The 27,124-nt window shown below is 34.3% G+C and overlaps 2 protein-coding genes across 2 annotated transcripts; both read right to left on the bottom strand.

The window, feature by feature from the left end:
* Positions 1–11,214: 11,214 nt before the first annotated feature.
* On the bottom strand, positions 11,215–16,964 carry LOC108368322 (putative inorganic phosphate cotransporter). The gene is made up of 4 exons (XM_017623167.1): positions 16,943–16,964; positions 13,449–13,585; positions 11,704–12,777; positions 11,215–11,625 (listed from the first exon to the last, which is right to left on the bottom strand). The coding sequence occupies exons 1-4, from the start codon at positions 16,962–16,964 to the stop codon at positions 11,215–11,217; spliced, it is 1,644 nt and encodes a 547-aa protein (XP_017478656.1).
* Positions 16,965–21,412: 4,448 nt separating this feature from the next.
* Positions 21,413–23,035, bottom strand: LOC108368321 (putative inorganic phosphate cotransporter). The gene is made up of 3 exons (XM_017623166.1): positions 22,868–23,035; positions 21,732–22,805; positions 21,413–21,646 (listed from the first exon to the last, which is right to left on the bottom strand). Exons 1-3 carry the CDS (start codon positions 23,033–23,035, stop codon positions 21,413–21,415), a joined length of 1,476 nt encoding a protein of 491 aa, XP_017478655.1.
* Positions 23,036–27,124: the final 4,089 nt, after the last annotated feature.

The raw sequence follows: 27,124 nt of genomic DNA, 5'->3' as shown, positions 1-27,124 counted from the left end.
TATGGCAGAAATACACTCGGAGGTTTGCCATTGCCTGCCGAGGGACGACCGCTGTTAAGAAAAAACCTTTTTTCTATATTTTTTGCGATATTGCTTTGACCAGGGTTTTAACCCGGGTCCTGCGGAGTGGAAGCGCGCACTGCTTACCACTACACCACAGCGGCCGACATAAATGAATACATATTTACAAAATTATAATAAGGCATATTACATATTACTTTACACGAAATACGAACCTCTGTAAAGTAAATTTTTTAGGCAAACTTTGGGTCGTTGAACACGAAAAAAATACCCATGGTTTCAAAGAAGCGTTTTCGATATTTGTTCGAAAAACGTATTTTTAGTACTTTTTCAGTTATTCCTCAATATCTCATGAAACGACCAACAGTTCGAAAGATATTGATGGGCTATTTGCAAAAAATACATATTTTTTGTGCAGATTGTGTTCCGTAACATCTACATTTCTCATCAGATTTTCATTCACTGTAAAAAGGAAATGATTGAAATTTAAATTTTTCGATTTTGGTCGCTTGTAACACTAACAATTTTCATCGAAATCGGCAAAGTAATATATTTTTGTAAGAGGACTGTAGGTCGCTTATGTTGATTGGATAATTTTTTCATGAGATATTGACGAATAGGTTCGAAATGTACCAAAAAAACGTTTTTCAAAAAAATTACGAAAGCGCTTATTTGAAAGGAAAATTGGCTTGGAAAATATTTTTTTTCTTAAGCGATTACCACAAAATTTGTAGAACAGTGTTATCGATAAATTGCGATGCTGGTCTTTAATTTCTCGTCATCCATTGTCCATAACCGTACAATATTTAGAACGCATTGACTAGTTGAACCTTGAAAACCAGCTTACCCTTATGTAGTGATCAATTAGTTATCGACACTGCTTTTATTTCGATAAGGAAAAATTAATTATAAAGTATCTAAGAAAATGCGGGAGAAAGGCAGGACACTTGGAAAAAATTAGTACATTTTGGGGGTTTTCTGGTTTGAAAAACTACGCAGGACAGACCTTTAAATAACAGTACGGTCCTGCAAAAAACAGAACGGATGGTCACCGTAGTTATATATGATTTATGCAGACAAATTCCTATGAACAACTTTATTAGGTTCATAAATACCATAAATACATATAAATGATTAGTGTTAACTAATTATGAAAAAATTAAGCTTTAGCGAGAAGTGGTATGGGAATTACGCACATATGTAATTAGCAAATAATTTAACCCACTAATAAGCTAATTATTTCGAATAAATTATTTTAGACAATATGCAGCCGCACTTATGGAATTTCGTTTGAAAAAAGTTTTAGTATTAAATTTTTAGTGACTAAACGTACTGGAATTTCATTTGATATTGCTATTCACCGTAACTAAAAAAGCCTATAATGTTCCCTTCCACATAGAGCACTATGGAAAATTTTTCCGAATTTCTGGCACTTTCGAATGTGTTGTGATTCGTTTTTTTTTAATAAATTAAAAAGCTACAAATGGTTGTTGTACATAATATTTTGACAAATGAACGCATGCTGTCAAAGTAAGCACTGGTTTTTTATCCATTTTCAAACAACCATACTTAAGTTAATAATTATTCAAAAAATTTTAAAAAGGCATAGAAAATAAAAGGAAAGTTTAGTAAAGTAGTCATCTGGCATGACGAAATTTCTGAATAACAAATTTTCAGTTTATCAAATCGTCAAACTTATCTCATTAATGTTACGAAATCGTAGGCAATTTGTTAAATAATTTTTCTGTTTGATAACTTTTTCGATTCGATGTTACATGTTTGTTAAGTATTTAGATAAGATTATTCCCTCACCTGTTTAGTATACATATGTACATACATATATATGTACATATGTGGTTAAATACATGCCCGACATGTGAGTCTTGATAATAAAGCACATTTATTTTCTGTTGAAGCTTAAGGGCAACGATATGTTTTTCCTAATACAAATGGACCAGGTAAGGTGGTTCTTACCTTTGAAGCTTTGTCAGAGAAGATGGTTGACCTGAAATTCAGATGGTTATTTAAAACGCCACTATTATGAAATGCGTGAGCAGGACAAGGACAAGAGGGCAAAAACATGCCCTTTCACAGGGTTGAGTGTAACATCAAACATATTTTGCACCGGATAAGGGTAACATTTTTTTAAGTAGAAACGAAATCACCATTAAATAGATAATCGAAAATTTTCATACTTTTCAGGTCGTTCACAGCCATAAACACTTAGTTTAGGGGTCGCAGGTTTTTCTCAGGCGCTCAGAGTTTTTCGCTTAATTCTTTGGTTCCGCTAATTCACGCTAATTTCTAAATTATTTAGCAATAAATTGAAATTACTTCCACATGCCATACTTATATATATATACCTACTTACTTACATACATGGTGACGCGAGGGCAGACCTTAGTGTTTTCGTCAATTTGTGACTCAAATTGCCAAGTATTTTACTGCTAAACAGTTTATTTGCAAGCGCTAAAATGGAAATTCGTAATTAAGTATTTTATATGCAAAACATGTCACTGCAAGTGTCTAAAATTGATTGAAGTGTTAAATGAATATTGAAAATCATGAACTTGAAATGTAGAAACGAAAAATGGAAGGTAACAGTGCAAATTCGGCATGAGTTCATATGCGTTTTGCATATACTTACATACATACATACAGAGTTGCTGAGTCCATTTCCAAAAGATAAAAGGTTAAACGTTTTTAAAGTTTCATGTACATATGTATGTATGTATGTATATTTAATTGTGAATATCACATACAACTGATTGTTTNGCATGTACATATGTATGTATGTATATTTAATTGTGAATATCACATACAACTGATTGTTTAGGTATGAGAGTACCCTACTAAATGAAATCGGATTTTTTTTTTAGCGAAGCAAGGGAATTTGTGCAGAAATACGGCCTTAAATTTATATATGAGTATGCACAGGACAGGCGGCCGCTGTGATGTAGATGTAAGGATTGTGCGCTTCCACCACGTAGGGCCTGAGTTCAAACCCTGGTCAAAGCAACATCGCAAAAAAATTCAGAAAAATGGCCCGAGTGTATTTCTGCCATGAAAAATAGCTTTTGATAAAAATACAATCGCCATTCGGAGTCGGCGTAAAACTGTAGGTCCCTTCCCTTTGTGTGGCGCAGAAGCTCCGCCAATCTATTATTATTATTATTAATCAGAAAAATAATTGCATTATTATAATTGCATATTTTAATTATTTTTGATTATTTACAGTTATTTTTTTAATGTCAGAAAATCATGATTAATGTTTGATTATTTTTATTATAATTAATTATTAATTGCCGGGCTACAAAAGGAAATTATACTAATCATTAAAATTACCAATTACAACTAATCATAATGATTACTAATCATAATCGGAATTTAACAGCTCTGGTAAAAGGCCTTCGGCATAGCCAAACAAAGCACATTTCTTACTTTTTTGCAATTTAGCAAACTACGTGTTTTGTTAATATAACTATCAAATGGAAACCGTAATAATGCTATACCTTAAGCAATGAAAATTTTTCTTTAAAAACTTATATCTATGCACAACGCAAATAAATAGGTCGTTACTAGTTGTTATTTCTTCGGAACGATTGTATGTAGTTGCTAACTGCTTTAAGTGTGCCTGAAGCACTTTTTTGGAGTTGCAAATAGGAACCTCCAAAAATACAAATAATGAAATATAATAAAAAGAAAAATGCTAGAAAAAACCTAATATACATATGCCATAATTGTCATTTTTGATAACAGAATCAGCCGATATCTCAACACCTATATTGACAGTTAAATGATTTGAAGCACTTCACATTTCGCGCCTAATTGACGTCACTTCGGAAGAATATCTGAGTTTGATTTGCTGAAACAAGTAACAATAGATAACGCCAAGAAGTAAACATTTACGTTTAATACGAATTTACATTAGGGTGGTCCAAAATTTAATGTGAAAAAGTAAAGTCGGAATTTTTATGCTCTCATCCCCTAGGAATGTTCTACACCGAAAAAATATACCCTTATTTTTTATTTTGAAATCTAAAAATATTTAGAGGTCGCTCAAAGCGCTCAAAGTGTTCCATGTATTTTTATATGGGAAAAATAAATTTTTTCGTAGAAATGGTATAGAATTCTTGAAAGTCAATATTTTTCGATCGGAAAACTCTGGTTCTCTTAATGAGACTTTCAGTAATAATACCCAACAATACTTTACTTTACCCAACAATACTGATACTTTTTGTACTTTGATACGCATGTATAAGTACTTCGAGTACAAAGTGCAAGTATTTACTTGTTTGCTAAATTTGGGAAAATCGAGCGAAAAGAGGACTGTGTTATACATAGTTTTTGAAAAATCGATTAAAAGTGTGAGCCACTCGATTTGGCTAGTGTTGAAACTAAAACGTTCCCTCTTTTGCAGAACTAAAGTCATACCGAATTGAGGAGAATGTGAAGCCAGCCTATGATTTGCGGAAGCATCGTCTAGAATTCGGTTTGAAACAGAAGAATCAAACAGAGGTAAAAGATGAGCTTTCTCATTACTTAACATCTTCTGTTTCTGCACTTTCAAGTAACCCCATTTCGAAATAGGAGGATATGAAAAGGCAGCTTTCAGCTCTTCATAAACTTTTCTCCACTGTATTTTATTAACGGTCATTGAACTAAAATTTCTCGTCTGAGTCGAGTATTTCCTAGCTATACTTTGAGTAGCATCGAGTATTCTCTTCGATACTTTTAATGAGTACAGGCGTACATGGTGGTATTGGATGAAAACTAGGCTGGAGCTACTCGCGTTTTTTTGTAAGTATTAGTTAAACGGCCTTATAAAATTAAAATTTCTTGAGTGCTGATCTTCAAAACGCTGGTTTTTAATAAACATTGAAACTAAGTAAATAAGTTACAGATGTGGTAGCTGCTTTTAAAATCTACATATAATGTCCTTAGTCGGTAATCTACCGACTTTTGTACAACGATGTGTATCGAAAGAAAATGAATTATGTCCTTTCTATGTGAAGCAAACGATATGTACTACTCGTATCGATCATGCTGAAATTTAGTGATTTATTTTATTCGTTCGCAGATCGTTTTAGTTGATATTTAATAAAATAAATCTCACCAGGTGAATATTGAAATTAAGGTAAGTGTGTACATAACTCACATTCACATACATATGTAAATAAACTTCGGTACTACCGAACCTATGCGCTTTACCGCAAAAACTAACTTTCATGGAATAACAAAAAACAAATAAACTTCAATTTGTCAACTGACACTGTCGATTAGCTCATAAATATGGCATGTTTGTTGTTAGCTTATTGGCAAACAAATAAATAAATACGTCTGCACATACTTACACATACATACATACTCATATGCAAATGCGTACATACATAACGCATATGTATATATTAAGGTGTACAAAATGTTACAGGTAAACTGCATTACTAAGTAATGTGTCTCTGACGCCGCACTGTGGGCTGGCAGAGGATGAAAGTGGCCAAAAACGAATATGTTTATATAAATGTGAAGATTATTTTTTTTAACCTTTGCACACCTATGAAACATATAGCAAAGAGTGCAGAGAGAGGGGCTTTTTAATGTCCTACATACCACATACGTAACAGCGATTAGATACGCAGGGATTTATCGGCCGCCTCTTCCGCAAAAAAAAAAAAATTACATATAACAAAATTTTTATGACCAGAAATTTCAGTTGAACATGAGTTATATTTTAAGCCGTTAAATTCAAAGAACTTTTATCTCTTCAGTAAATCATCTTCTTGCGTTTAGTGTCAAAATTTACCATACCGTACAGTAATTTGAGATGTCTACTTTAATAAAAACCAGCACTCTTTTACGCATATGCATGTTACATACAAGCCTGATTTTCTTGCTCTGTATGTAGGTATGTATGTTTGCCTGGGTTAAGTCTTACCTATAGTCCAATTTGGATTTTATATTACCTAACCGGAAGGAAGTATGTAATTCAATAAAAATGTTTGTTTCTTTAATCTAACTTCAGACTTGTAATCAGCGACCCCGAAACCCCATAAATTACGAAATTCTTATAGTTTTAATAAAAATTGAAATTATGGCCACTTTCATCCTCCGTTAGCTCACAGTGCGTCGGTGTGACGTTGCTGACCGCAACTGCACGTGACTTGTCAACAAGCCAAGCGATGTGATTTGGTTTACACAAGTATGTTTATACATGTGTACACATGTACATACCATGTAGATGCAGAAAAATATATTTGGGTGTATAAGCCCTGCTCTCAAAGCAAAGGCAATAGGTGTATTCACAATTCGGTGCATACTATCTAGCATGGTGCATAGATAGCATAAATAGCGTGATTGTCGTTGCCTTATGTATTCAAACAACAACAAAATTCGCCAATCGTGCTATTTATGCTATCTATGCACCATGCTAAACAGTATGCACCGGATCGTTAATACCCCTAATGATTGATTTTTACACACAACACACTGATAAGATCGGCAGATGTACATACATATGTTATGGCTCAGTTATACATTGCATGAGAGTTATCACAAAAGGAATGTGTTAAATGAGCTTTGCGCATAAGCGGTTACCTAACGCACAGCATTACATATGTATTTAGAAGTCTGTTGTTGTTTGATTTCTACGTTAAAGTGATATGCTATGCAGTGCAGTGCAAAGTATGCATAAAAGCTAAGTTAGTCTAGACTTAACTTAATTTAACTTACCGTAAGAAATCATCAATTATTACTGAACACGTTTTTTTTCATTTTTTTTTTCAGTAGTTTCAGACAGTTTGCTGTCTAAAATGCCACAACGAAAAAATTCTGCAAAAAATATGTTCGCGTTACATTATTTTTGAGAAATACAAAAACGAAATCTGTCAATCCTGATAAAAAATCGCGTTCAATTTGTAAAATTTTCTGACTGTATTACGCACTCTTTCCATACAAAAAAAAAATGTTGAATATGTTTGTATGGAAGGAAATGCGTTTAAAAAACTTCCCAAAAATCAACGCAACTTTTTAGAAACTTCGGACTTCCACTTTATCATACTAGAATTTAATGGGCTACAAAACTGCTTACTCGGAAAAAAAATATCACAAAATATAAAATTTACCTGCAACTTTGCAATTTGAAAAACTTACATCTAAAAGATTTCTTAATCACCTTTTGACAATACATTTGAGTTTCTCTGTGGAAAATCTCGAAGAAATGTCCACAAAACCAAAAACCAATACTCTTTTGTTGGAGCTAGCCAGCAAAGTATTAATTTTTTTCAAAGGCTAATTTTTCAACCAAATTTATTGGGTCTTTTATATAATGATTATATACTGGCACTATTTTGCCCTTGTGTGTTTTTCCATATTTTTATCTTACTCCTACCGAGAAACTTACGATTTTGTCCATTGAAACCCGCAAAATTGTACACCGTCCGGCGTGAAAATGTAAGTCTCTCCAAATTTGAGGAGCAGATCGGCCAAACACTTAGCAAAATTGTAAGCGCCAAAAATATTATTATTATATGCGTTTGTGTCTGTTGTGGATGTCTTTATTCAAGTTTGGTAAAACAAAAGACTTTTGCAACAAACTTGCGTTTTTTATACCCGACCGCACTTGATTGTTTGTAACAGGCAAAACGAATGGAGATAGATATAGACAAATGCATACATTAACGATCAGAATGAAAAGCGGTGTCCGTCCGTCCGCCTGTGTACTTCTTTCGGGCTTTGGACGGATGGTATTGAAAATGGGCAAAATCGGACAATAAACTCGCCAACCTCCCATATAACGGTAGTTTTCAGCAATACGAAAACTGCGATATTTTAATAACAACTTAAGATTGTTCACTCAAAATTGATATTTACAATAAGTTTAAGGCGAAAAATAAGAATATTATAAATTTTTGGAGTTATTTTTACTCGAGTTATCGTGTGCACAGACGGACGGACGGACGGACANATAAACCCGCAAACCTCCCATATAACGGTAGTTTTCATCAATACGAAAACTGCGATATTTTAATAACAACTTAAGATTGTTCACTTAAAATTGATATTTACAATAAGTTTTAGACGAAACATAAGAATATTATAAATTTTTGGAGTTATTTTTACTCGAGTTATCGTGTGCACAGACGGACGGACGGACGGACAGCCACCGCTTAATCGATTTCTCTTTTCATTCTGATCATTTATATATACATCGGTCTATATCTATATTACAAACAACCGTTATGTGAATAAAGCTAAACACAAGTGCGCTCGAGTATAAAAATTTTCTTCTTAAAATCAGTTAACAGAATTTGTGTGCTAAGCAGACATGTATGGTATCGATGTAAATACATACTTGTATATGGTGCNATATACATCTGTCTATATCTATATTACAAACAACCGTTATGTGAATAAAGCTAAACACAAGTGCGCTCGGGTATAAAAATTTTCTTCTTAAAATCAGTTAACAGAATTTGTGTGCTAAGCAGACATGTATGGTATCGATGTAAATACATACTTGTATATGGTGCAACATCAATAGCGTTAATAAATTGTAGTAGCTTTTTAGGCGAACATTTATAAAAAATGTTGGTACTTTTATGTGGCAGCTAAGCGATTGTCAAATAACTAATTGTGCTGACTATTACAATAATAAGCACCAAACAAACCGCATTAAACAGCTAGTATCAGTAGAGCAGTTTATTTGGTTTTTTTATTTTATTTTTTTTCAAATTATTTAGTCTCGAAAATGTCAAATATTTTAAATTTATTCTCACGAAAATTCTAAATTGTTAAAATCTATTCGCATGTGAAACATTTTTGCATACAAAACAAGCGATTGAGCAGCAGTTTTTTGTAATATTCGCCCAACTCAGCAGCACCACTGCTGATTAGTGGGCCTTGCAAAGGATGGATCAATGCTTCGAGAAGCAAAAAAAATTACTAAGAAAAAAAGTTGCAAAATTTTTTTTTTTTCAATTTAAATTTTTTGATTTATTTTATTTTTATGCGTTTTGGGGACGCTGAAATAGTAAAGAGGCTCTTAAGTTTGTAATGGATTTTCCATATTGCCTTGCCCTGCTGTTTGTTGAAGTCGTCGACAAAAATTTTAATAGAGATACCAATTTAGGTATCGCCTTTAAAACAGGGTTCTTCTACAACTTACGAATAAAATATTGTCTGCAGGTAGTTAAGAAATTTTGGTGAGCATCTCCAAGTCTGTTTCGACGATTATACATAGTATTTCATTAACTGCCCTGAACTAAAGGATCTTCGGCCGTTTACTGTTATTCAAAGCAGATGAACATTCCCATATTGAAATATGCGCGCCACTGAAGAGTTAGTTCAAACAATAGCTTCCTGAAACATTTTATATTTATAATAGAGTAACATTATTTTTCCACAATTTGCAATCAAAAATTTTATTTATCCAAATGTCTGAGTGACAAGAGTAATTAAGATATGAACTTATCTTAACTAAACTTAGGTGCTGTACATATGTATGCATGTATGTAGATACACGTACAAATGAATTTATCACCGACTGGTTGAAACAAATATTTACAAATCATAAATACCTAAATTGGCCACACTCGGTTGATAAAAACTTATGACTACTAAGTAGTTTTTACCGCCAAATAAGACTCAAATGCACATTCATATACATACATTAGTTTTTACCGCCAAATAAGACTCAAATGCACATTCATATACATACATATATAAGTGTAGGTACCGTAATATAGAATTGCCCTAACTAATTTTTGTACAAAATCCAGTTTTATACGAAAGTCGGTACAGCATTTCAAATGCATTTGAAACCAGATTTTCTATTAAAATTCTTAATCACTCCGCAAAAGAAACAACAATGTTAGTTAGGGCCTTTCTTTATAATGGTTACGATATGATATAATATAACGTTATTTTTTCAGCTTTTATTTCAAATGATAAAAAGTTTTAAATACAGAGAGAAAAGAGGTTAGTACAACAACTGAATATGTTTCTCTCAACACTTCTCTCAAAACTTCTGAATAAGCTAACTAAATTCGACTTTTCAAACGTGAAAATTCTTGCAATAGTATTTTTAAACCAAAGTCTGATGAACTAAGTAGGATTTGATTGGTCACTCACCTGGAAAATCTCCTAAATAAAGGTCAGATATAAATAATGTTCTAACAAATTTCGATTCATAACAATCTTTTAGTAATTCATTTATCTTATTAAATAATTTAAATGCATTTTTTACACAGATGGCAACCCTCTTGAAACCCCTGAGAAACATTCTAAATGTTCACACTATAAATTTCTTTCCCATGCAATAGTTTACTAAGCTCGACTTTTCAAACAGGTGGCTACCCTCTTCAAAATATTTTCAAACAAAAACCTTTTTAAACTCTTCTCTCTCGTCTGATAACCATATTGTGATATATAGGTACATATGTACATATGCATGTATTTCAACTATAATTTAATTTAATGTTTTAAACTAATTTTTTTAATAATTCATACTTACTGAATAATTTGAATTTAACTTTTTAAGCACGTGGTAGAACTCTTCGCACATTCCAAATGTTGAAACTAAAGATTTTTTTAACACTTCTTCATTTATCTCGCGGGTTTTTATAATTCATATAACTTTTGTATTAGTTAGTTAAGTTGGACCTTTTAAGCAGGAGGCATCTTTCTTCAAACGTATTTTCAAGCTAAAACTTTGTTAAGTCTCCTTCTACTAACATTGCGATAAATATTTTAATTTACTGATGAATTAAGTTGAATTTCATGTGGCAACCCCGCTAAATATAGTCCAGATATAAAGACTTTTTAAACGACTTCAATTGATACCCATATTTATATAATTGATTTAACTTATTAATTAATTTTAATTATATTTTTTAAACAGCCGGTAACCCACTTTCAACAACTAAAAAATAATTTTAGTGTTCGAGCAAATGACTTCTAAGCGTTCTTGAAAAGTTTTCTCAGATAGGGCGTTTTCAAACTGGCTGCCGAAAGAGGTCGATCTTCCATTCAGGTATCGATATGTAAAAATTGGTCAAAAATTTCGTTCTGACTTGATATTTGCATTCAATCGCCCTAAAATTATTCGGCCCACTCTTGAAATTGGATTATTAATTTGAAATCAGCAACGCAAAGAAATCAAGAGATTTTTTTGCGAGGCTACTAACTAACATTACTTTATTTGTGCCTCTGCAGCTTCGTAATATTGCCTTCGCCATTTACGTGCTCTGACTCAGATGTAGCTTCTTCTCCATTCAAATCCGCTGATACTTCCAGCTCAAATGCTTTGTTCGATATGCCTTTCGACGATAGTCGGTGATCGTGACTTCCGTTTTCATCAGCTGCTTCATTTTCGTTATCTTCGGTTATCGCCAACACTTGTGGTTTTTCCGTAAACTCTGTTCCATTTAAAGTAAGCTTCTGATTATCATGGTTTATATTCGCATCTTCAACATTATGCCGCGTTAAAAAATCTGGCACATCCCATGGTTGCGTTTCGGCAGATCCACCCAAAACAAAAATCAAGTTGCCAACAAAGAAAATGGCCGCAGCAATAATGAAGACGATTTGCCAAAGCGAACGATTTTTCTGAAATAAGGAGTGTGTTTAGATATAAAACATCGGTCTAACACAGCTACATACATACATATGTATGTATGCACTCACCTCATCCGTTACAATGATTCCGACTAGTAGTGGTGTTACGAGCGGCACAAAGTTGGCAATCGTATTGGTAATGCCCATCAAAACGCCCGCATGATTCGATGATAAATCGATTGTGTTCAGCGTACTACCTACCGTCGCACCGCCATTGATGCCCACACTCAAAGTTATCAACACAATTGCCAGTGTCTTTTGCTCTTCGTCCAGGAAACCGATGCCAATCAGCATGGCGGCTGGTACCCACAATGCAATTGTATTCACCACTTTACGCAAAACTGTCAGCGTTACCAATTGCTTGGAAAGTATAAAATCCGCGGTGAAGAGATTAACGTATGTCAAAATACACATTGCCATATAGGGTAGTGCCGAGAAGAGTGCATTACTCTTTATATTCATATTCAAGACACCAGCGAAATAGGATGGAATATGGGCTTGCAGTGTATTAAGACCCCAAGCTTGCGCACAACGTACTAAAATCAAGCTGAGGAAAGGCACAGAGGTGAAGATTGCCAACCATGGCACGGGAATCTCCTTATCATGGAACTTATCTTCACGCTTTAGATCCGCTTCAATATATTGACATTCCTCAGGCGTTATAAAGCGTGCAGAAGGTGCATTATTATAGGCAAAAATTTGCCAAATCAAACACCAAGCAATGCAGGCGCCTCCCGATATGTACGATATGCCGGGCCAACCCAGCGAGCTGGCAGCGATGAGACCACTTACACCCATGGCCATAATAATGCCAATTTCGGCGCCTGAATGACTGAGCGTACCTAAAAGAGTGCGTTCGCTCTTTGGTGACCACATGCCGAGATGTTGATGTATAGCCGGAAACATGGCTCCTTGCGATAGACCCATTATTATACGTATTCCGCAATAGGCTTGCCAACCACCCCAAGATATGAGGTACGGGGTTAGAAGGCTACATATGGCAGAGCAAAGAGTCGTTGTTAACATGACGACCTTGGAGCCGAAGAGACGACTTACATATCCACCTGGAAGCTGTGTGAATACATAGCCCCAATAGAAACTTGAGATTATGTATGATTTATGCTTCTCATTCCAGTTGTACTCCTGCAAGAAATTTAAAAAAAATATCAGTTGATATCACAGAAATGCTGGATAAAGTTAGGAAATTTTTCTAAGAGGCCACATGAGCCTATCTACAAAAAAAAGTGTTTAGTAAAATGAGAAGTGCCTTTTTAACCCTTAAATATTCTTCGATCTCCAACTCGTCTTGGACTTCTGCTCTCCACGCAGGGTACGGCAAAGGCTTATTCTTTACTAGAACACCATTTTTGGCAGCCAATGGTCGTTGGTATACTACATATATATTTCGGTTAGGCTACAACTTCAGAACCTGACGCAGAGACCTAACACGAACATCTTTTGAGTTGCTGATAATGATCTGCAACAACCGTGATCTCAGCAATCTCAACATATGACCGTCTCGACACACAGAACGGTCCAGCTGTTCTCATCTTCGAAACTCCGAAATAATTAAATACAACTCTACATGTCTGCAAGGCACTAGTTAACAATAAATTGCAACTTGCAGTGAAAGTTGGATACTAATAAAACTTTAATATTTGACATCCAGATATAAGACTCGACCTTCCCTAAAACATTAAAACTAATCATCCATTTCCCAAAGATAAATACTTGTACATATCTATCGCTCATTGAATATTTCAATTTCTTCATATAGCACATAAACACAGCGATATGTCTTAGTTTTAGATTACCGGAAAATTTGGATTCGTTGTATTAGCATTTGTCATGGCCACAACAGACACAGCGACATTCAAGCGGCTGAAATACACGACCATAATATTGAAGAATAACAGCAACGTTTGGAGATGCCGCATGCCAAAGCAAGGACCTAAAAAGTAAAATCAAATATATTTGTATAATATTAATAAAAAACAGAAAAAATTAAAAGACAAATTATATATTTGCGTAGTATAATTTTTTTCTTAAATATTTTAACGCATCCCTTATTTTTAAAATCGCAGTGTTGAGTCTAAGAGGTGTTTAATACTTCCACGATGAAATATAGATATATTGCGTTAACGCCGAACTAAATGTATCGAGCTAAAAGGAGATTACAATAAAAACACAACGCTTTTTTTGCGTAAATTGTTAAATATAAAAAAAATTAAAATTATTTTATATAAAACGTCAATGATTTATCAAAGTCCAAGGATTTTACACAGAAATAATCTGGGGCTGTAAGCATTCATTATCAACGACGCTGTTTTACTATTCCATTCATACGTGCAGCCGAAATCTGCGATAAGATTTTTAACCACGACAGATAAACGAAATAATTATAGTTATCTTGACTATTTACTTATACACAGCTCCACAAGAACACTTTTTAAACCGCTTTACTTATAAATAAACTCGCATTAATTAAAGGTTGTTGTTCAATTTCAAGAACTTCTGTAATAAGCTTATTATGGCCAATCTGAGACAACAAAATGTAAATCCGAAATCAGCTACCTATGTATATATGTATGTACATAAATGCACCCTAAAAAGATAATTTCCGCTCTTGTCTTTATTTTACTGTAAATTAGTGTAATCAGTGTAATTATTTTATTGACCATAATGAGCTTAATCCAAACAGTTTATCACTAGACTTTTTGAGATTGAGCAATGAACTCCAAGTAGGTTGAGTGCGCTCACTTTTGTACCCAGCTGACAGCTGAAATCCGAACCCACTTGCAGCCAAAGTTTCGGTAAAGTATTCGTACTGAAGTACTAAACCATGCGGCATTACTTCTCGCATGCAAAATAGTGATTCGACGTACTCGTGTTTGCAATACTCCTACTAAAGCTCAATCGTAGTAAACCTAAATTTTTCGTTTTCGGGGGAACGTTAATTTACGATGGTTCACTCTTATTATAGAGATCAAGAGGAGAAGGTTTATCGCCCTATGTATGTCCTATAATTATACTGCTCTTTAGACGAGTACAGAAAGAGACGATACCTTAACTGTTCTGATTCTCGAATAAATGATGCTTCAGAAATGTGATCGCGCTTCCTTCGTAATGCGAGTCACTCTTCATCTATAAACGAGGCTCAAAACCTGTTAGAAATGTGGTTAATAGGTCAGTGTCCTGCAAGTATTCTCGTAAGAGGTATCTTCTTTTGTCCAGAGTTTAGTCCCCCGATTGTTAGTGCGGAGCTCTCTCCAAAGTTATGAGGGCAGGAATGTGAGAGAAATTTCTGTGCCTGCACTTGTGTCTCCAAGTGTCTTTGATCTTAGTTTGATGTTGCTTTCTTTAATAGGTTGTCGAAATTCCCAGTCGGGCATGTAAGTATAGAGTTAGTCGTTCTTGACTTAAGGGCATTGATGGCAACCTGACTGTCTATAGCAAAGGCAAGTTTTAACTGAATAAGGTAAATCATAATTTAATAAGTGATTTCAAAGTTAATAAGTCAGTTCCCGTTCCTGGGTATATTTTGAATTCATCTGTGAAGATAGAAAATTCGTCATTACTTGACACCGCAAATGATCAGTATCTTCTCTGCGAACTTGTTGAGACCCACTTCGTGATGTGACAGTCAAATCCTTTTGTTTTAATCCGAATTTTTTCTAAACTATAGGCAACCGAGTAGGGCTGCCAGATTTGTGTGAGGCAAAACCAGGAAAATTGTTTACAAATATTAGAAACCATCTGGGACTTACCTTTTATCACTGATGTTAATTCTTACTTTGCAGTTTAATAGTAAATTAGTCTGTCAAGCGTTATACAAGGTCAGCGTAAACATCAGCATGACATTTAAGTCTTAGGTGGATTTTTATATCAGAATGTCATTTAGTGAAAAGTGCAGATAGAGGGTATTGAATATAAGCGCTCGATATGCTCTTAATTTTTTTTTACTTGCCATTTGACACAGTAAGTTACGTTTCGTCAATTTTTTGCTATGGATGTATGTATTTGCCAAATATGATTCGATTGGAAGGAATACCAAATTAAATTTGATATTCAGACCTATTTAAAAATTTAAGAAAAATTATAACTCTAAAAAATTCATAAAACCCTGCTAATTAGAGATTGGCACGATCATCAACTCAAGCAAAAAGCTCTAATCATTCGATGTTATATTTTATATTTACAAAGTAAAAGCAAATTTTAAAATAAAATTCAATAAAAGACAAGGAAGTTTGAGGGAAAAACGGGACGAACAGTTTAAAACCGGGACGTGTGGCAGCCCTACAATCGAGGCCAAGACGGGACTTAAAGTCTTAAAGTAATGCACGTTCAGAAAGCGTAATAGCTCAGTAACTGTTGTTATTGAACCTTCGTAATATTTTGCTGATCATTTCAGACAACATGTTCTGTTTACATTTGGCATTTTAATTTGACAGCTAATGTATCAAGCCGTTCAGAAGACGCATAACGATCACTAGTTTTTTTTACCAACGGATGCGTTCCACTGCTGCGCCTTCTCAACCTACCCAATATTGTGATATGCGTGAGCTAGACACAGGCGAGAAGGTAAAAACATGCCCTCCAGCGTCCAGATTGGACGATTTTTTGATATTTGTGCGTAAAGATTAGGAAATCGCCTTGCGTCAAAACAGGTGAAAAGTAGATTGTGGAGTTAGACATTTAATTTTGTTGTGGCAACACTTTTTATTGCTATCAATTTAATTGTAGCATATCGCGTATCTGCCAATATTAATCCGCCATTTGTGACAACTGCCGTTGAATGTGAAATTTGCAATTTCATTTGTGAAAATAGCTGATCTCGCCTTACTAAATATAGCAACTTTTATTTAATTTTTTAGCGCCGAGCGCTTAAAACCGGATTGAGCGATTAATCAATTAATATAAGTTATAATAAATTTATTAATTGCGCAGTCTCATTGGAAAATCTGTTAATACAAATATTTTTAAAAGTATAAATGCGTATTTTTAGAGTACTTTGTTTGTACATCACAATTATATAAGTGATTTGTGGTATTTATTATTACCCTGAAGGTATTATCTATATTGATTTTTGGTTTTAAAAACTATGTTATAACAAGATCTCATTTTTTAAATAAAAAGTTTGTTGTCATTTCCATGAATTTAATTTTTTTTAAAATTGGGGGATTTTTGGCATTTCTATTTCAGAAATTGCGCTTTTTTTTAACAATCTGGACACATCAAACACATTTTTCATTGTGGGCAGGCGGCATTTTTTGAAAGAAACGAAGTCACCATAAGCTATTTTCATTACCTTTTTCAATCGAGGTAGTCATTTTTCACGCTTTTGCTTATTTAGTATTTGCTTCTCGACACGTTCCAATCATCAGCTAAAACACTATTTACTTGTCGGTTGTTTGTTGGGGAAATTATTTACTATTTAAAAAATCATTGTCAAATTTGAATCACTTTTACCAAATCTCAGCACTTTGTTTTTTAATTGCCGATTAAAAAAGGCGAACTGCTTCCACCGGTGGCATGCGGTGAACTATTTTAAACACTTTGTACCTGAATCGACAGACATATCCTGGCCACGTCTGATATGAATAGCTAGTTAATCTTACACCAAATAACAGCTAATAAAATACTTTATTGCTTTGAACGCTTGCGCACGACTAAAGTGAGATCGTTTTCAGCTTATCGCCGCAGCAAAACAATAATAAACGTGGTACATAAGAACTTAACTAGAATTTTCATACTTAGTCAGTGACTATGGATCTACATATAACAACCAGAGGAGTAGCCGTATTTTATTTTAATCTAAAAAATTAATATGGAGCTCCGAGACTCGAAGGAGCAATGTAAGATGTTGTCGTGACTGAATTTACTTACATAGTGGTACTTACTACGAAAAAAATAATAATTTTTAAGAAGATTTTTATTTAAAATGTAGTTATTCAGAGTTCAAACCTTTGTGCTCGATTGTCGGCATATTCATAGCTGCAATAAAATAAGCCTTCTTCTTATTCTTTATTGGCGCTATAACCGCTTAAGCGATTTAGTTTTTGTTATCCACTACCCTAACTTGTCCTAAATATGAGCAAGTAATCGAAAGCATCTCTTAAAAGACTCAATCTTCACTTTCTATTTTTTTTTATTATATTAATGAGAATGCACTCGCCTCGACAAGGTAAATGATAAAAATGAATTTTCCAATTTTTTTCTATACTTCAAAATTTTTCTGAACTATGCTGCAATATATTAAATGCCTTAATGTGTAGCATCGTTTAAAAAAAGTGCTTACAAATGGCACGTATTGAAATAATATATTTTTAGGAAAATAAATAAAGGCTAATGACAGCATCATGAGAATATATTTATAAAGTGCGGCTGGTCACCGTATATATGCCATGTCCAAACGTTCATATATAAATAATACGTACATATGTACAAACGTATATCAATTTACATCGCAACGTAAGCTCTTATCGGACAAAAGAATACGTTGAATTGAATCTTTTCCGCAATGAAGAGGAACAAGAAAAAGTTAAACATATCTGATAAAAACCTTTCAGCAAACTTGAATGAAATCTTCCGCATTCTCCAGAAAAAGAAACAATCGATTAAAGAGAATAGATTAAATACAATCACACACGATTTTCGATATTATAGGCAGTGTTGCCGCGAAACTTTTTTAGTGGTAGCTAAATTCCAGCTAAAAAAGGGCTAAAAAAGAGCTAAAAATCGTCGTTGTGGCTAAAAATGGTAGCTAAATTTTTTTACCTACATCTCTTATATATAAAAATAAGTGCACGTTTTTGGTGTGAGCTTATAACTTGAGAACGGCTTCACCGAATTCAACCAAATTTATACGACATATTCAGGCTATCATGCAGATGGTTTATGTGAAGTTTGCCCGAATTCGTAAAAGGGGGTGTGGCACCTTCCATACTAACTAACATTTTTTTGTTGTATATCTCTTGAAATATTTGTGGTAGAGTACAGAAAGTTGGTATAGAGCAATGATGGGCAAAACGCTACTCGCGAGTAGCGTCTGCGTCGCAGCGCTTATACGTATACAGAAACGACGCAGCGAATTTCAATTCAGTCTGCTTTCAGTTTTCATGAGAGTGATATCACGCTTCGCCGTTGAATATTTGTATTCGTAATTTCAGCGCGTTGTTGCCACCTATATATGTAACAATGCCCAAAATGGCTGTGTATGAGTGCCAACTACAGTTTTCGGTTTTAAGAAAAGCCAATAATGCCCAATGCTTGTTATGTTTTAATACGACTACTTGGAATCGTACTTTTAATATAAGGCGACATTATTTGTCATGGTAAAAAAGTCAAACTGCCGAACTGTGTAAACCAATTTAAAGTTTTTTGTAATGGGTTTTATGTATATATGTATGTACGATACGGCAATTTAATATATTTAGTATACTTTATTGAATACTGAGTTTTTTACAAAGTTTAGAAATTTTAAATTCGTGAATTTGGTTGTTGAATAAACTATCATTTTTTAAAACATTAGTTTAATGAAATTAAATTAAAAAACTTTTCATGCACGTACATATGTACTTATAAAAATTAATTTCATAATTCATTATTTGAAATTATTTCTTCATTATTTTTTTATTATATTTTATTATTTTCGTTTCATGTTCATAATACAAATTGAATATAAATTTGTAAGAGCGTTTTCTAACACGCGCAAAAAACGACACACTTTTGGACAATATAGAAAAGTGGCAACTGTTACTCAGCGCGATTCACGAATACCATGACAAAATGAGACTGTATTGGTGTGCCCATCTATGGTATAGAGGTATAACAAATAATTCCATACCCATCGATAAAAAATGGGCGGTATTGGGAAAGAGGGCGTGGCACCTCCCATCTTATATATAAAGAATAAGTGCAAGATTTTAACCAAATTTATACGGCATAGTCGGGCTATTATGCAGATGGTTTGTGTTAAGTTTCCCCGAAATCGGAAAAGGGGGCGTGGCACCACCCATACTAACAAACATTTTCATCTGGTATATCTCTTGAAATATTTGTGGTAGATTACTGGAAATTGGTANGAAAAGGGGGCGTGGCACCACCCATACTAACAAAGATTTTCATCTGGTATATCCCTAGAAATATTTGTGGTAGATTACTGGAATTGGTAGCTATACGTGGCCTGTTCAAGAGTTAGCATTCCAAATTGTTTATTTATTCATACCCAAGATGGAAAAACAAAAAATGTTGTATATCCAAATGTGTTGGATTAAGATTTAAAATAAAGAATCAAAAATTTTTAAATAAAACAAATGATAAATTTTCATATAGAAAAATTCCAGGACTTTTCATTCGTTTTTCAATATTTGGTGTAGAGAAGCACACCGGGGTACTGCTAGTATAAATATATAAGTATACACGCAAACATTTTCTATAATTACTGGTATAGAAAAACAATAAACTCTGAAAAGAATTAATATTTTATTCAACAAAAAAACTTTTTGTGTAACACATAAAGCATATTAAGGGCCGCCAACTTACCTATTTTGAAGTATAGTTAAATCGTTAATGGATAAGATAACGGCCCAGAAACGTAAGGAACATACATAGACATATGTTTACTTGCCTTAAAGGAAAGGTGTTCGCTTTGTGAGCGAAGAGTTAAATTCATGAAAATCATAAAAAAAAGTTAATTTCAATGATCAATAAATTTTGAAAAGGGCTAAAAAAAGGGCTAGAGGCAATTTCAAATTTTTGTGGCCAAAAAAAGGCTTTGGTAGCCAAATTTAGCCCCCAAAGGGCTAAAACGGCAACACTGATAATAGAGCATTCCGATTTCTTTCACGAAGCAAAGGTTGACGTAGACGAAAACTTTAGTTCACCTTACACTAACATTTTAAAATGTGTTCCAACCATTGTTGCTACATAAACAAATTTTTTTTTTAATAAAATGCGTTCACAAAATCTAAAAACAGTGTAAATTTCAAAACCTAATAAAACTAATATTTAAAAAAATATTTTAATATATATAATATTATATATATTAATATATTATAATAATGATAAATATAATTATAATTATAATTATAATATACTGCAGGCATGCCATTCGAAGGATACGAGCTCGAGTCCTCGAGCAGCGGAACTAGTTTTCTTTTTTTTTTGTAACTCTTCAAATTTACATTTTTCTTTATATTTTTTTTTATTTATATTTTTTTTTATTAAAAATATATTTCTTTAATTCATTCTTAAATTCAATTTATTTTTTAGGAACGAATCTTGTTCTTCTTTTGATTATATTTTTTTTCTATTTTTAGCTTAATCTTCTTCTCATTTGTATACTTTATTGCTAAAGAAGAAAAAATATATACTTTTTTTAATTGTATGTAATTTTTATGATTTTGCTTTATTTATTTCTGCTTTTCTAGTTTAATTCGTTTTTCTTTTATTTTATTGTTTAAAAAAATAAATATATTTTATTTCATTTAATTTTCTTTTAATTTTTGGATTTTACTGTTCAAAAATCAAAAACACTTTTTGTAATTTAATTAAATTTGTAGATTTTAAAATTTACTTCAGAAATATCGATTTTTACTATTACTGCCGCTTTCACCTGCTATTTAGGTGAATAATTAGTTTTTCCCTTCTGTCAGTTTTCATATTAAATAATAAAAGAAATCATTTTTCGCTTAAAATTATTTTGTGAAACCGGATATTACAGCGCGCCAATGCGATTTCTGTTCATTACATTCAGACCTTGAATCAGCAGTAACATTTAGTTTAAATCAGACGTCGATTTGCCCACTTTATCCCTTGAATTATCATTTGAGGCCTCTGCGCTGCCCTTCGTTGCCTTTTCATTTGCTTGCTCTACGTTATCTTTTAATAGGTAATCGGGTGCATCCCATGGTTGCACCTTAGCCGTGCCGAATATTAGGAATATCAAATTGCCAAAAAAGAATATAGCTGCTGAGATTATGAATATAGTTTGCCACTGATAGCGATTGTGCTGAAAAAAAAACTCTATTTAGAATTTTTGAAGTATAAAATGTTGATACCTCAAAAATAATACAACCTAATATTGATCTACTCACCTCATCTGTGACTATAACGCCTGCAACCAGCGGAGATATTAAAGGTATCACATTCGCCATTGGATTTACTATTCCCATTACAACACCAGCATGATTCGGTGACAAGTCGATTGCACTGAGTACACAGCCCATGGTTGCGCCAGCATGTAAGCTTACATTCAAGGTCATTAATGCAATAGCGAGTGCTTCATTTGTATCGCCCAGATATCCAATGCCGACCATGAGGAGAGCAGGCAGCCACAAAGCCATTGTATTGGCTATTTTACGCATTGCCGTCAGTGACAACCAACCCCTATTCACAGCCATATTTCCGAATATCAGATACACATAAGACATAATCCAACGAGCAATGTAGGGTATGGTCGAGAAGAGAGCATTACTGACGATATTCATGCCGAAGACACCATTTAAATACGAAGGAATCTGCGTTTGCATGGTGCTGAAGCCCCATATTTCGGCACAACGTACAACGATTAGTGCGAGGAATGGCACCGATGTGAAAATAGCCAACCATGGTACCGGTATTCTCTTCTTATGGAAATCTTCATCACGCTTCATTGACTTCTCAATGTACTCACACTCTTCATCGGTTATAAAACGAGACGATGGTGGATTATTAGCAGCCAGTGTAAACCACAGCGCGCACCAAACAAAAGAAATACCACCTGAGATATATGAAATACCGGGCCAGCCTAGAGGACTACTGGCTATCAAACCACTTACAAGCATAGCCAACACAGTGCCACAATCCATGCCTGAGTATGTAAGCGCACCCATCGTGTTACGTTCCGATGGCGGCGACCATTTGGCGATGTGCTCATGAACAGCTGGGAAAAGTGTACCCTGAAAGAGACCCTGTATTATACGAATGGCGCAGTATACCTGCCAGTCTCCCCACTGCACCAGAAATGGTGTAAGTAAACTGAACACCGCCGATACGAAAGTGCAGATGAGCATCACAGGAGTTGTGCCAAAACGTCGACATAAATAGCCACTAGGAAATTGTGTAATTACATAACCCCAGTAGAAACTGGATATGATGTAGGACTTTTGTTTTGTGGTCCAATCAAATTCCTAAAAAAAAAATTAATATTTGTAAATGAGATGACTCTGAATTAGAATTTGGATATTGTTACCGGAAAATTGGGATTTGTACTTTCGGCATTTGTCATCGCCACTACAGCGACAGATATATTCAGGCGACTCATGTACACAACAACTATGTTAAGAAAAAGCAACAGTGTCTGAATGTGACGGATGCCAATGCGTGGACCTAAAAGGTAAATAAAAACAACTTTAGACATTAAAATCCGCAAAATGCAAATACTACATTTTAGATGACACAGAAAGAATCTTAATTTGGTTAAATAATAATAATAATAGATTGGCGCTTACACATATGTTAGTGTTTGGCCTAACTTCTCCTCCGATTTATGGCGTGCGCCTTGCCACACAAAGGGGAGGGACCTACAGTTTTACGCCGACTCCGAACGGCGATCTTATTTTTATGCGAAAGGGTCTTGGTGGGCGAATTCTTTATATAAAAGGGTTCGACCACTGAAACTTTATAATGGATCAATCTTGGTCTTGATAAAGCCTAACAGTAACATATAATATCGACACCTGAGTGGAAGATTGACCACTCTCGGCAGCCAGTTCGAAAATGCCCTATCTCAGCACACTTTCAATGTATTTTCAGATGAGATAGGGCATTTTTGAACCGAGTACTGAGATAGGGTGTTTTTCAATAAAATTGTGATATAGGGCGTTCTTCAATCAAATTCTAAAGTAGGGCGTTCTTGAAAAGTTTTCTGAGATAAGGCGTTTTCGAATTGGCTGCCGAGATTGGTCGATCTTCCACTCAGGAATCGATATTATATGCTAATGTGGTGTGGTCGACCCCTTTGATATAAAGAATTCGCCCACCAAGACCCTTTCAGGATTCATTGGGGAAGCTAAAGGATATTATATGTCTAAAAGTAGTTAGTTACGAATTACTCGACACCTAATTCAGAGGAAACCAATTTTCACTTTTTACAACCATTGTCCTTCAAATAAAAAGTTGCTTCCAGCCGACTATTGGATACTTCAAAGTTATCTACAAAATAGCCCCATTTCTAGCAGGATTATTACAAAAATGGAAGGTACAATAAATGTACGCCGCACAGTGTTTCGACTAAGTATATGGAGGCATGTGGAAAAAAGTAATGGCGACAATAGATAAAGTAAACCTGTTATGCCCAAAGTGGAAAAAGTAGAAATCATAAATACAAAATGTTACATCGTTTACTCAGCCCCTCACTAGGGATGGCACGATTAATCGAATAACCCCCCTTAACTTTCAGGTTTTCCCTATATATACATAGGTATAAAAAATATTGCCCTGAAATGCTAACTTAGTAGTGACTTTTTGTATGTGTGTGCGTGTGTGTGTGGCTGTTTATAGCTGTCCTGTAGCCACATAAAAAGGGTCAGGGTTCAGAATTCAGACTGTGTTTTCCTTATGTATTTTGATGCGCTTTGCATATAACTGAAGATAGTTTTGCTTTATCACGTCAGAATTTTTTCCTAACCGCAAAAACCTACCTGTCACATGTATATCCGCCATGTTTTTTGAGGTAAGGAAAAAATATACTGACGTAATGGAGTGAAACGCACCTCTTACTACTCAGCCACATATCTTTAATCAAAAGTGAAAGATTGAGTCTCAAAAACTACAAAAATGGCCGTCGGTGACCACTGTAAAGTACTTTTGCACTTTTCGTGATATGCTTTGATTTGACTTCATGTTCTTTATGTCGATTCTATCAATCAAGCTATTTATTTTAATCGCAGTTTTTTGGTGACGTTAAAGTAAGAATTTTTGGATGTCTATGCAAACCAAAGTAGTTATATTACGATTGCGTTGATTATGACACTCAAGAGATATAAAAAAGCAATGCTAAATCTACTGTTATCTTATCATAGAAAACGTGATTTTAAACAAAAAGTCAAAACTTACACTCCCCGTCATTTGAATAGCGCTCCCTTTTAATCCTTAGTATTTTTAGCTTTCCTTCTGTCTGTTTAATATTTATTCATTTTTTATAAACATATAGCATATTTTACCTACATGTAAGTCCGATTTTAAAATTGTATACAAATGAAAAAAAAAAATATTTTAACAGAGCGTGCGTTATCCTAATGACCTGATAATTTAATAATATTTAAAAAAATAATTTTGGTTATGCATTTTTGTGTGCCATTCAATTTAAATACAACAAAGTGCAAGTTTCACGTGGCTGTAAAAAAGCGTTGATTTTTCATTTTTTTTTGACAGTGTCATAAATTTTCAAGAGAATACGCAGCACCGTCAACAAAAAAAAATCAACGATATTTTACATGCACTTGGAACTTTGACTTGAATGCATTAAATGGGCTAGAAAACTACATATCCGAAATTTTTCTAAAAGTATTACTAAGCCATTCCCCCTTTGTTGACATTTTTTTGTATAAAATTTACGCTATACGCATAGAATATTTATGTGAGACCGAGGTGTAAAAGGATGCGCTGTTCAAATGACGAGGAGTGCATACATACATATACCAGGATCTTTCGTCTGTTAGACAAGTCTTTTCCTTCAAAATTAAGTTCGCCTGATGAGATGTCACGTAAGAAGCCAAATTTGTATGGCTCCTTAGTACAACAAACAGTTTATTTAAGTCTTTTTCATGGCAGAAATACAGGTAAGGTCCGCAACGTGTACGTCCATCCACTCGACCTATATGAGGTGAGGAGAGCAATAACAGCGCGGCTTAGAAACAACAAAGCACCTTGAGCAGCCAATTTACCGGCTAAGCTACTCAAAACGGTCGGCGAAGAGTCGAGTCGATAGGTTGCAGTACCAGACTTAAAGCCTAATTTGTCCTGTTAAATACATGCCCGAAGATTTGTATCACAGTATACTATGCCCAATCCGCAAGAATGGAGAAACTATTATTTGCTCCAATTACCGCGGGATATGGTCCTATCGACAATAATGTATGAAAAACCGTAGCCCTTCATGATTGCATCTTATCAGTGTGGCTTCCTGCCTACGCCTCACAAAATTCTGGCGAAGACACTGGATAAGCAAATGGGCACACAAAATATTTTTGTCAATTTTAAATATCACTGTTGGGAAAGAGCTCAGCCAAACACAGAACAAACCGAATTTGGGCGCAAATTTTTTTTATTCTGGCCTCTCATAAAATCGCCATCTGCGTGCACTTCTGGCAATGTTACTTTATTTGACCATATCCTACCTCTCTAACATTTCAGCAGTTTAATCAAACCAGCGGCCAAAGACCGGTGATAGTTTGCTACAATCCTAAAAACTTCAACAATTGATCTACTTAGCAGCTCTGCTGTTCTTTTTTGGCTGAAGTCAAGCCAAAGCTTTCATGCTACCTAGCAAGTTTGGATCTCTGACCCACTCCTCCTTACTTGCTCTCTTAGATGCAAGCGGATTTCTGTTTGTACTTGTCTGAAGATGTAACCCAGTAACACCGCAACAGATTCATACACAAAGGAGATGGGCATTGAGACGCCGAGCGTAGCTCCATCCTGTATTCTTTGACCAGCTAGGACTTGGTTTCAGTACTGATTGACACCAAGCTCCTCGAAACAGACCTCCGTCCCTACAGCGCAGTTCATCTAGGACGCGTCAGTGTAGATACAAGCATTCTAGCTAAAATCCAGACATGACAACATATAGTCTGTTTTTTTTTTGCTATCAGTCTTAAGATTGAGCTATGTCCGAAGGCCTTCGGTTTCCACAGCCCAGACTTTCTCAGTGGTACTGCTGAGTACGTCCTATAGCTTTTCTAATTTTTTTTTTTACCTTTTTCCATGTTGTGTTTACTCATTTTATAACTTTTTTCGACGCGTCAAAATTTTATTGTTTCATAATTGTTTTTTTGTCAAACAGCTATAGCTCAAATTTGACTAATTTTTGAGATAACACTGCTCTTGCTATACGCACACTGCTTTGGCCGAGAGTTGATAAGTAACTGCCAATTCTATTGTTTTATTAGATAGTTTACCTGCGCTTAAGTGGATTGCTTAAAAGCTAATTTCAGCGTTCACCAAACGACCGATAGCACAAAATAAGGTCATAGATTTTAAGTCATACATAGGTACGGTGACCATAAATATGGATTCAAAATGAAGGACAGTTTTTCAAAAATATACCTACATATAATTACTTAGTATAAAAATATCAAAAGAGTATTTATGATTCTAAATTCTTAATACATTTTAAACTTAAAAAAACGNTTCTTGCTATACGCACACTGCTTTGGCCGAGAGTTGATAAGTAACTAAGTAACTGCCAATTCTATTGTTTTATTAGATAGTTTACCTGCGCTTAAGT

Source organism: Rhagoletis zephyria, unplaced genomic scaffold (genome assembly GCF_001687245.7).
Source record: "Rhagoletis zephyria isolate East Lansing unplaced genomic scaffold, Rhagoletis_zephyria_1.1 Rzeph_scaffold_03068, whole genome shotgun sequence".
In the NCBI taxonomy this organism is placed as follows: domain Eukaryota; kingdom Metazoa; phylum Arthropoda; class Insecta; order Diptera; family Tephritidae; genus Rhagoletis; species Rhagoletis zephyria.
Note: the sequence above shows the minus strand (reverse complement) of the source record. Positions and strands in the feature narration are given on the sequence as shown.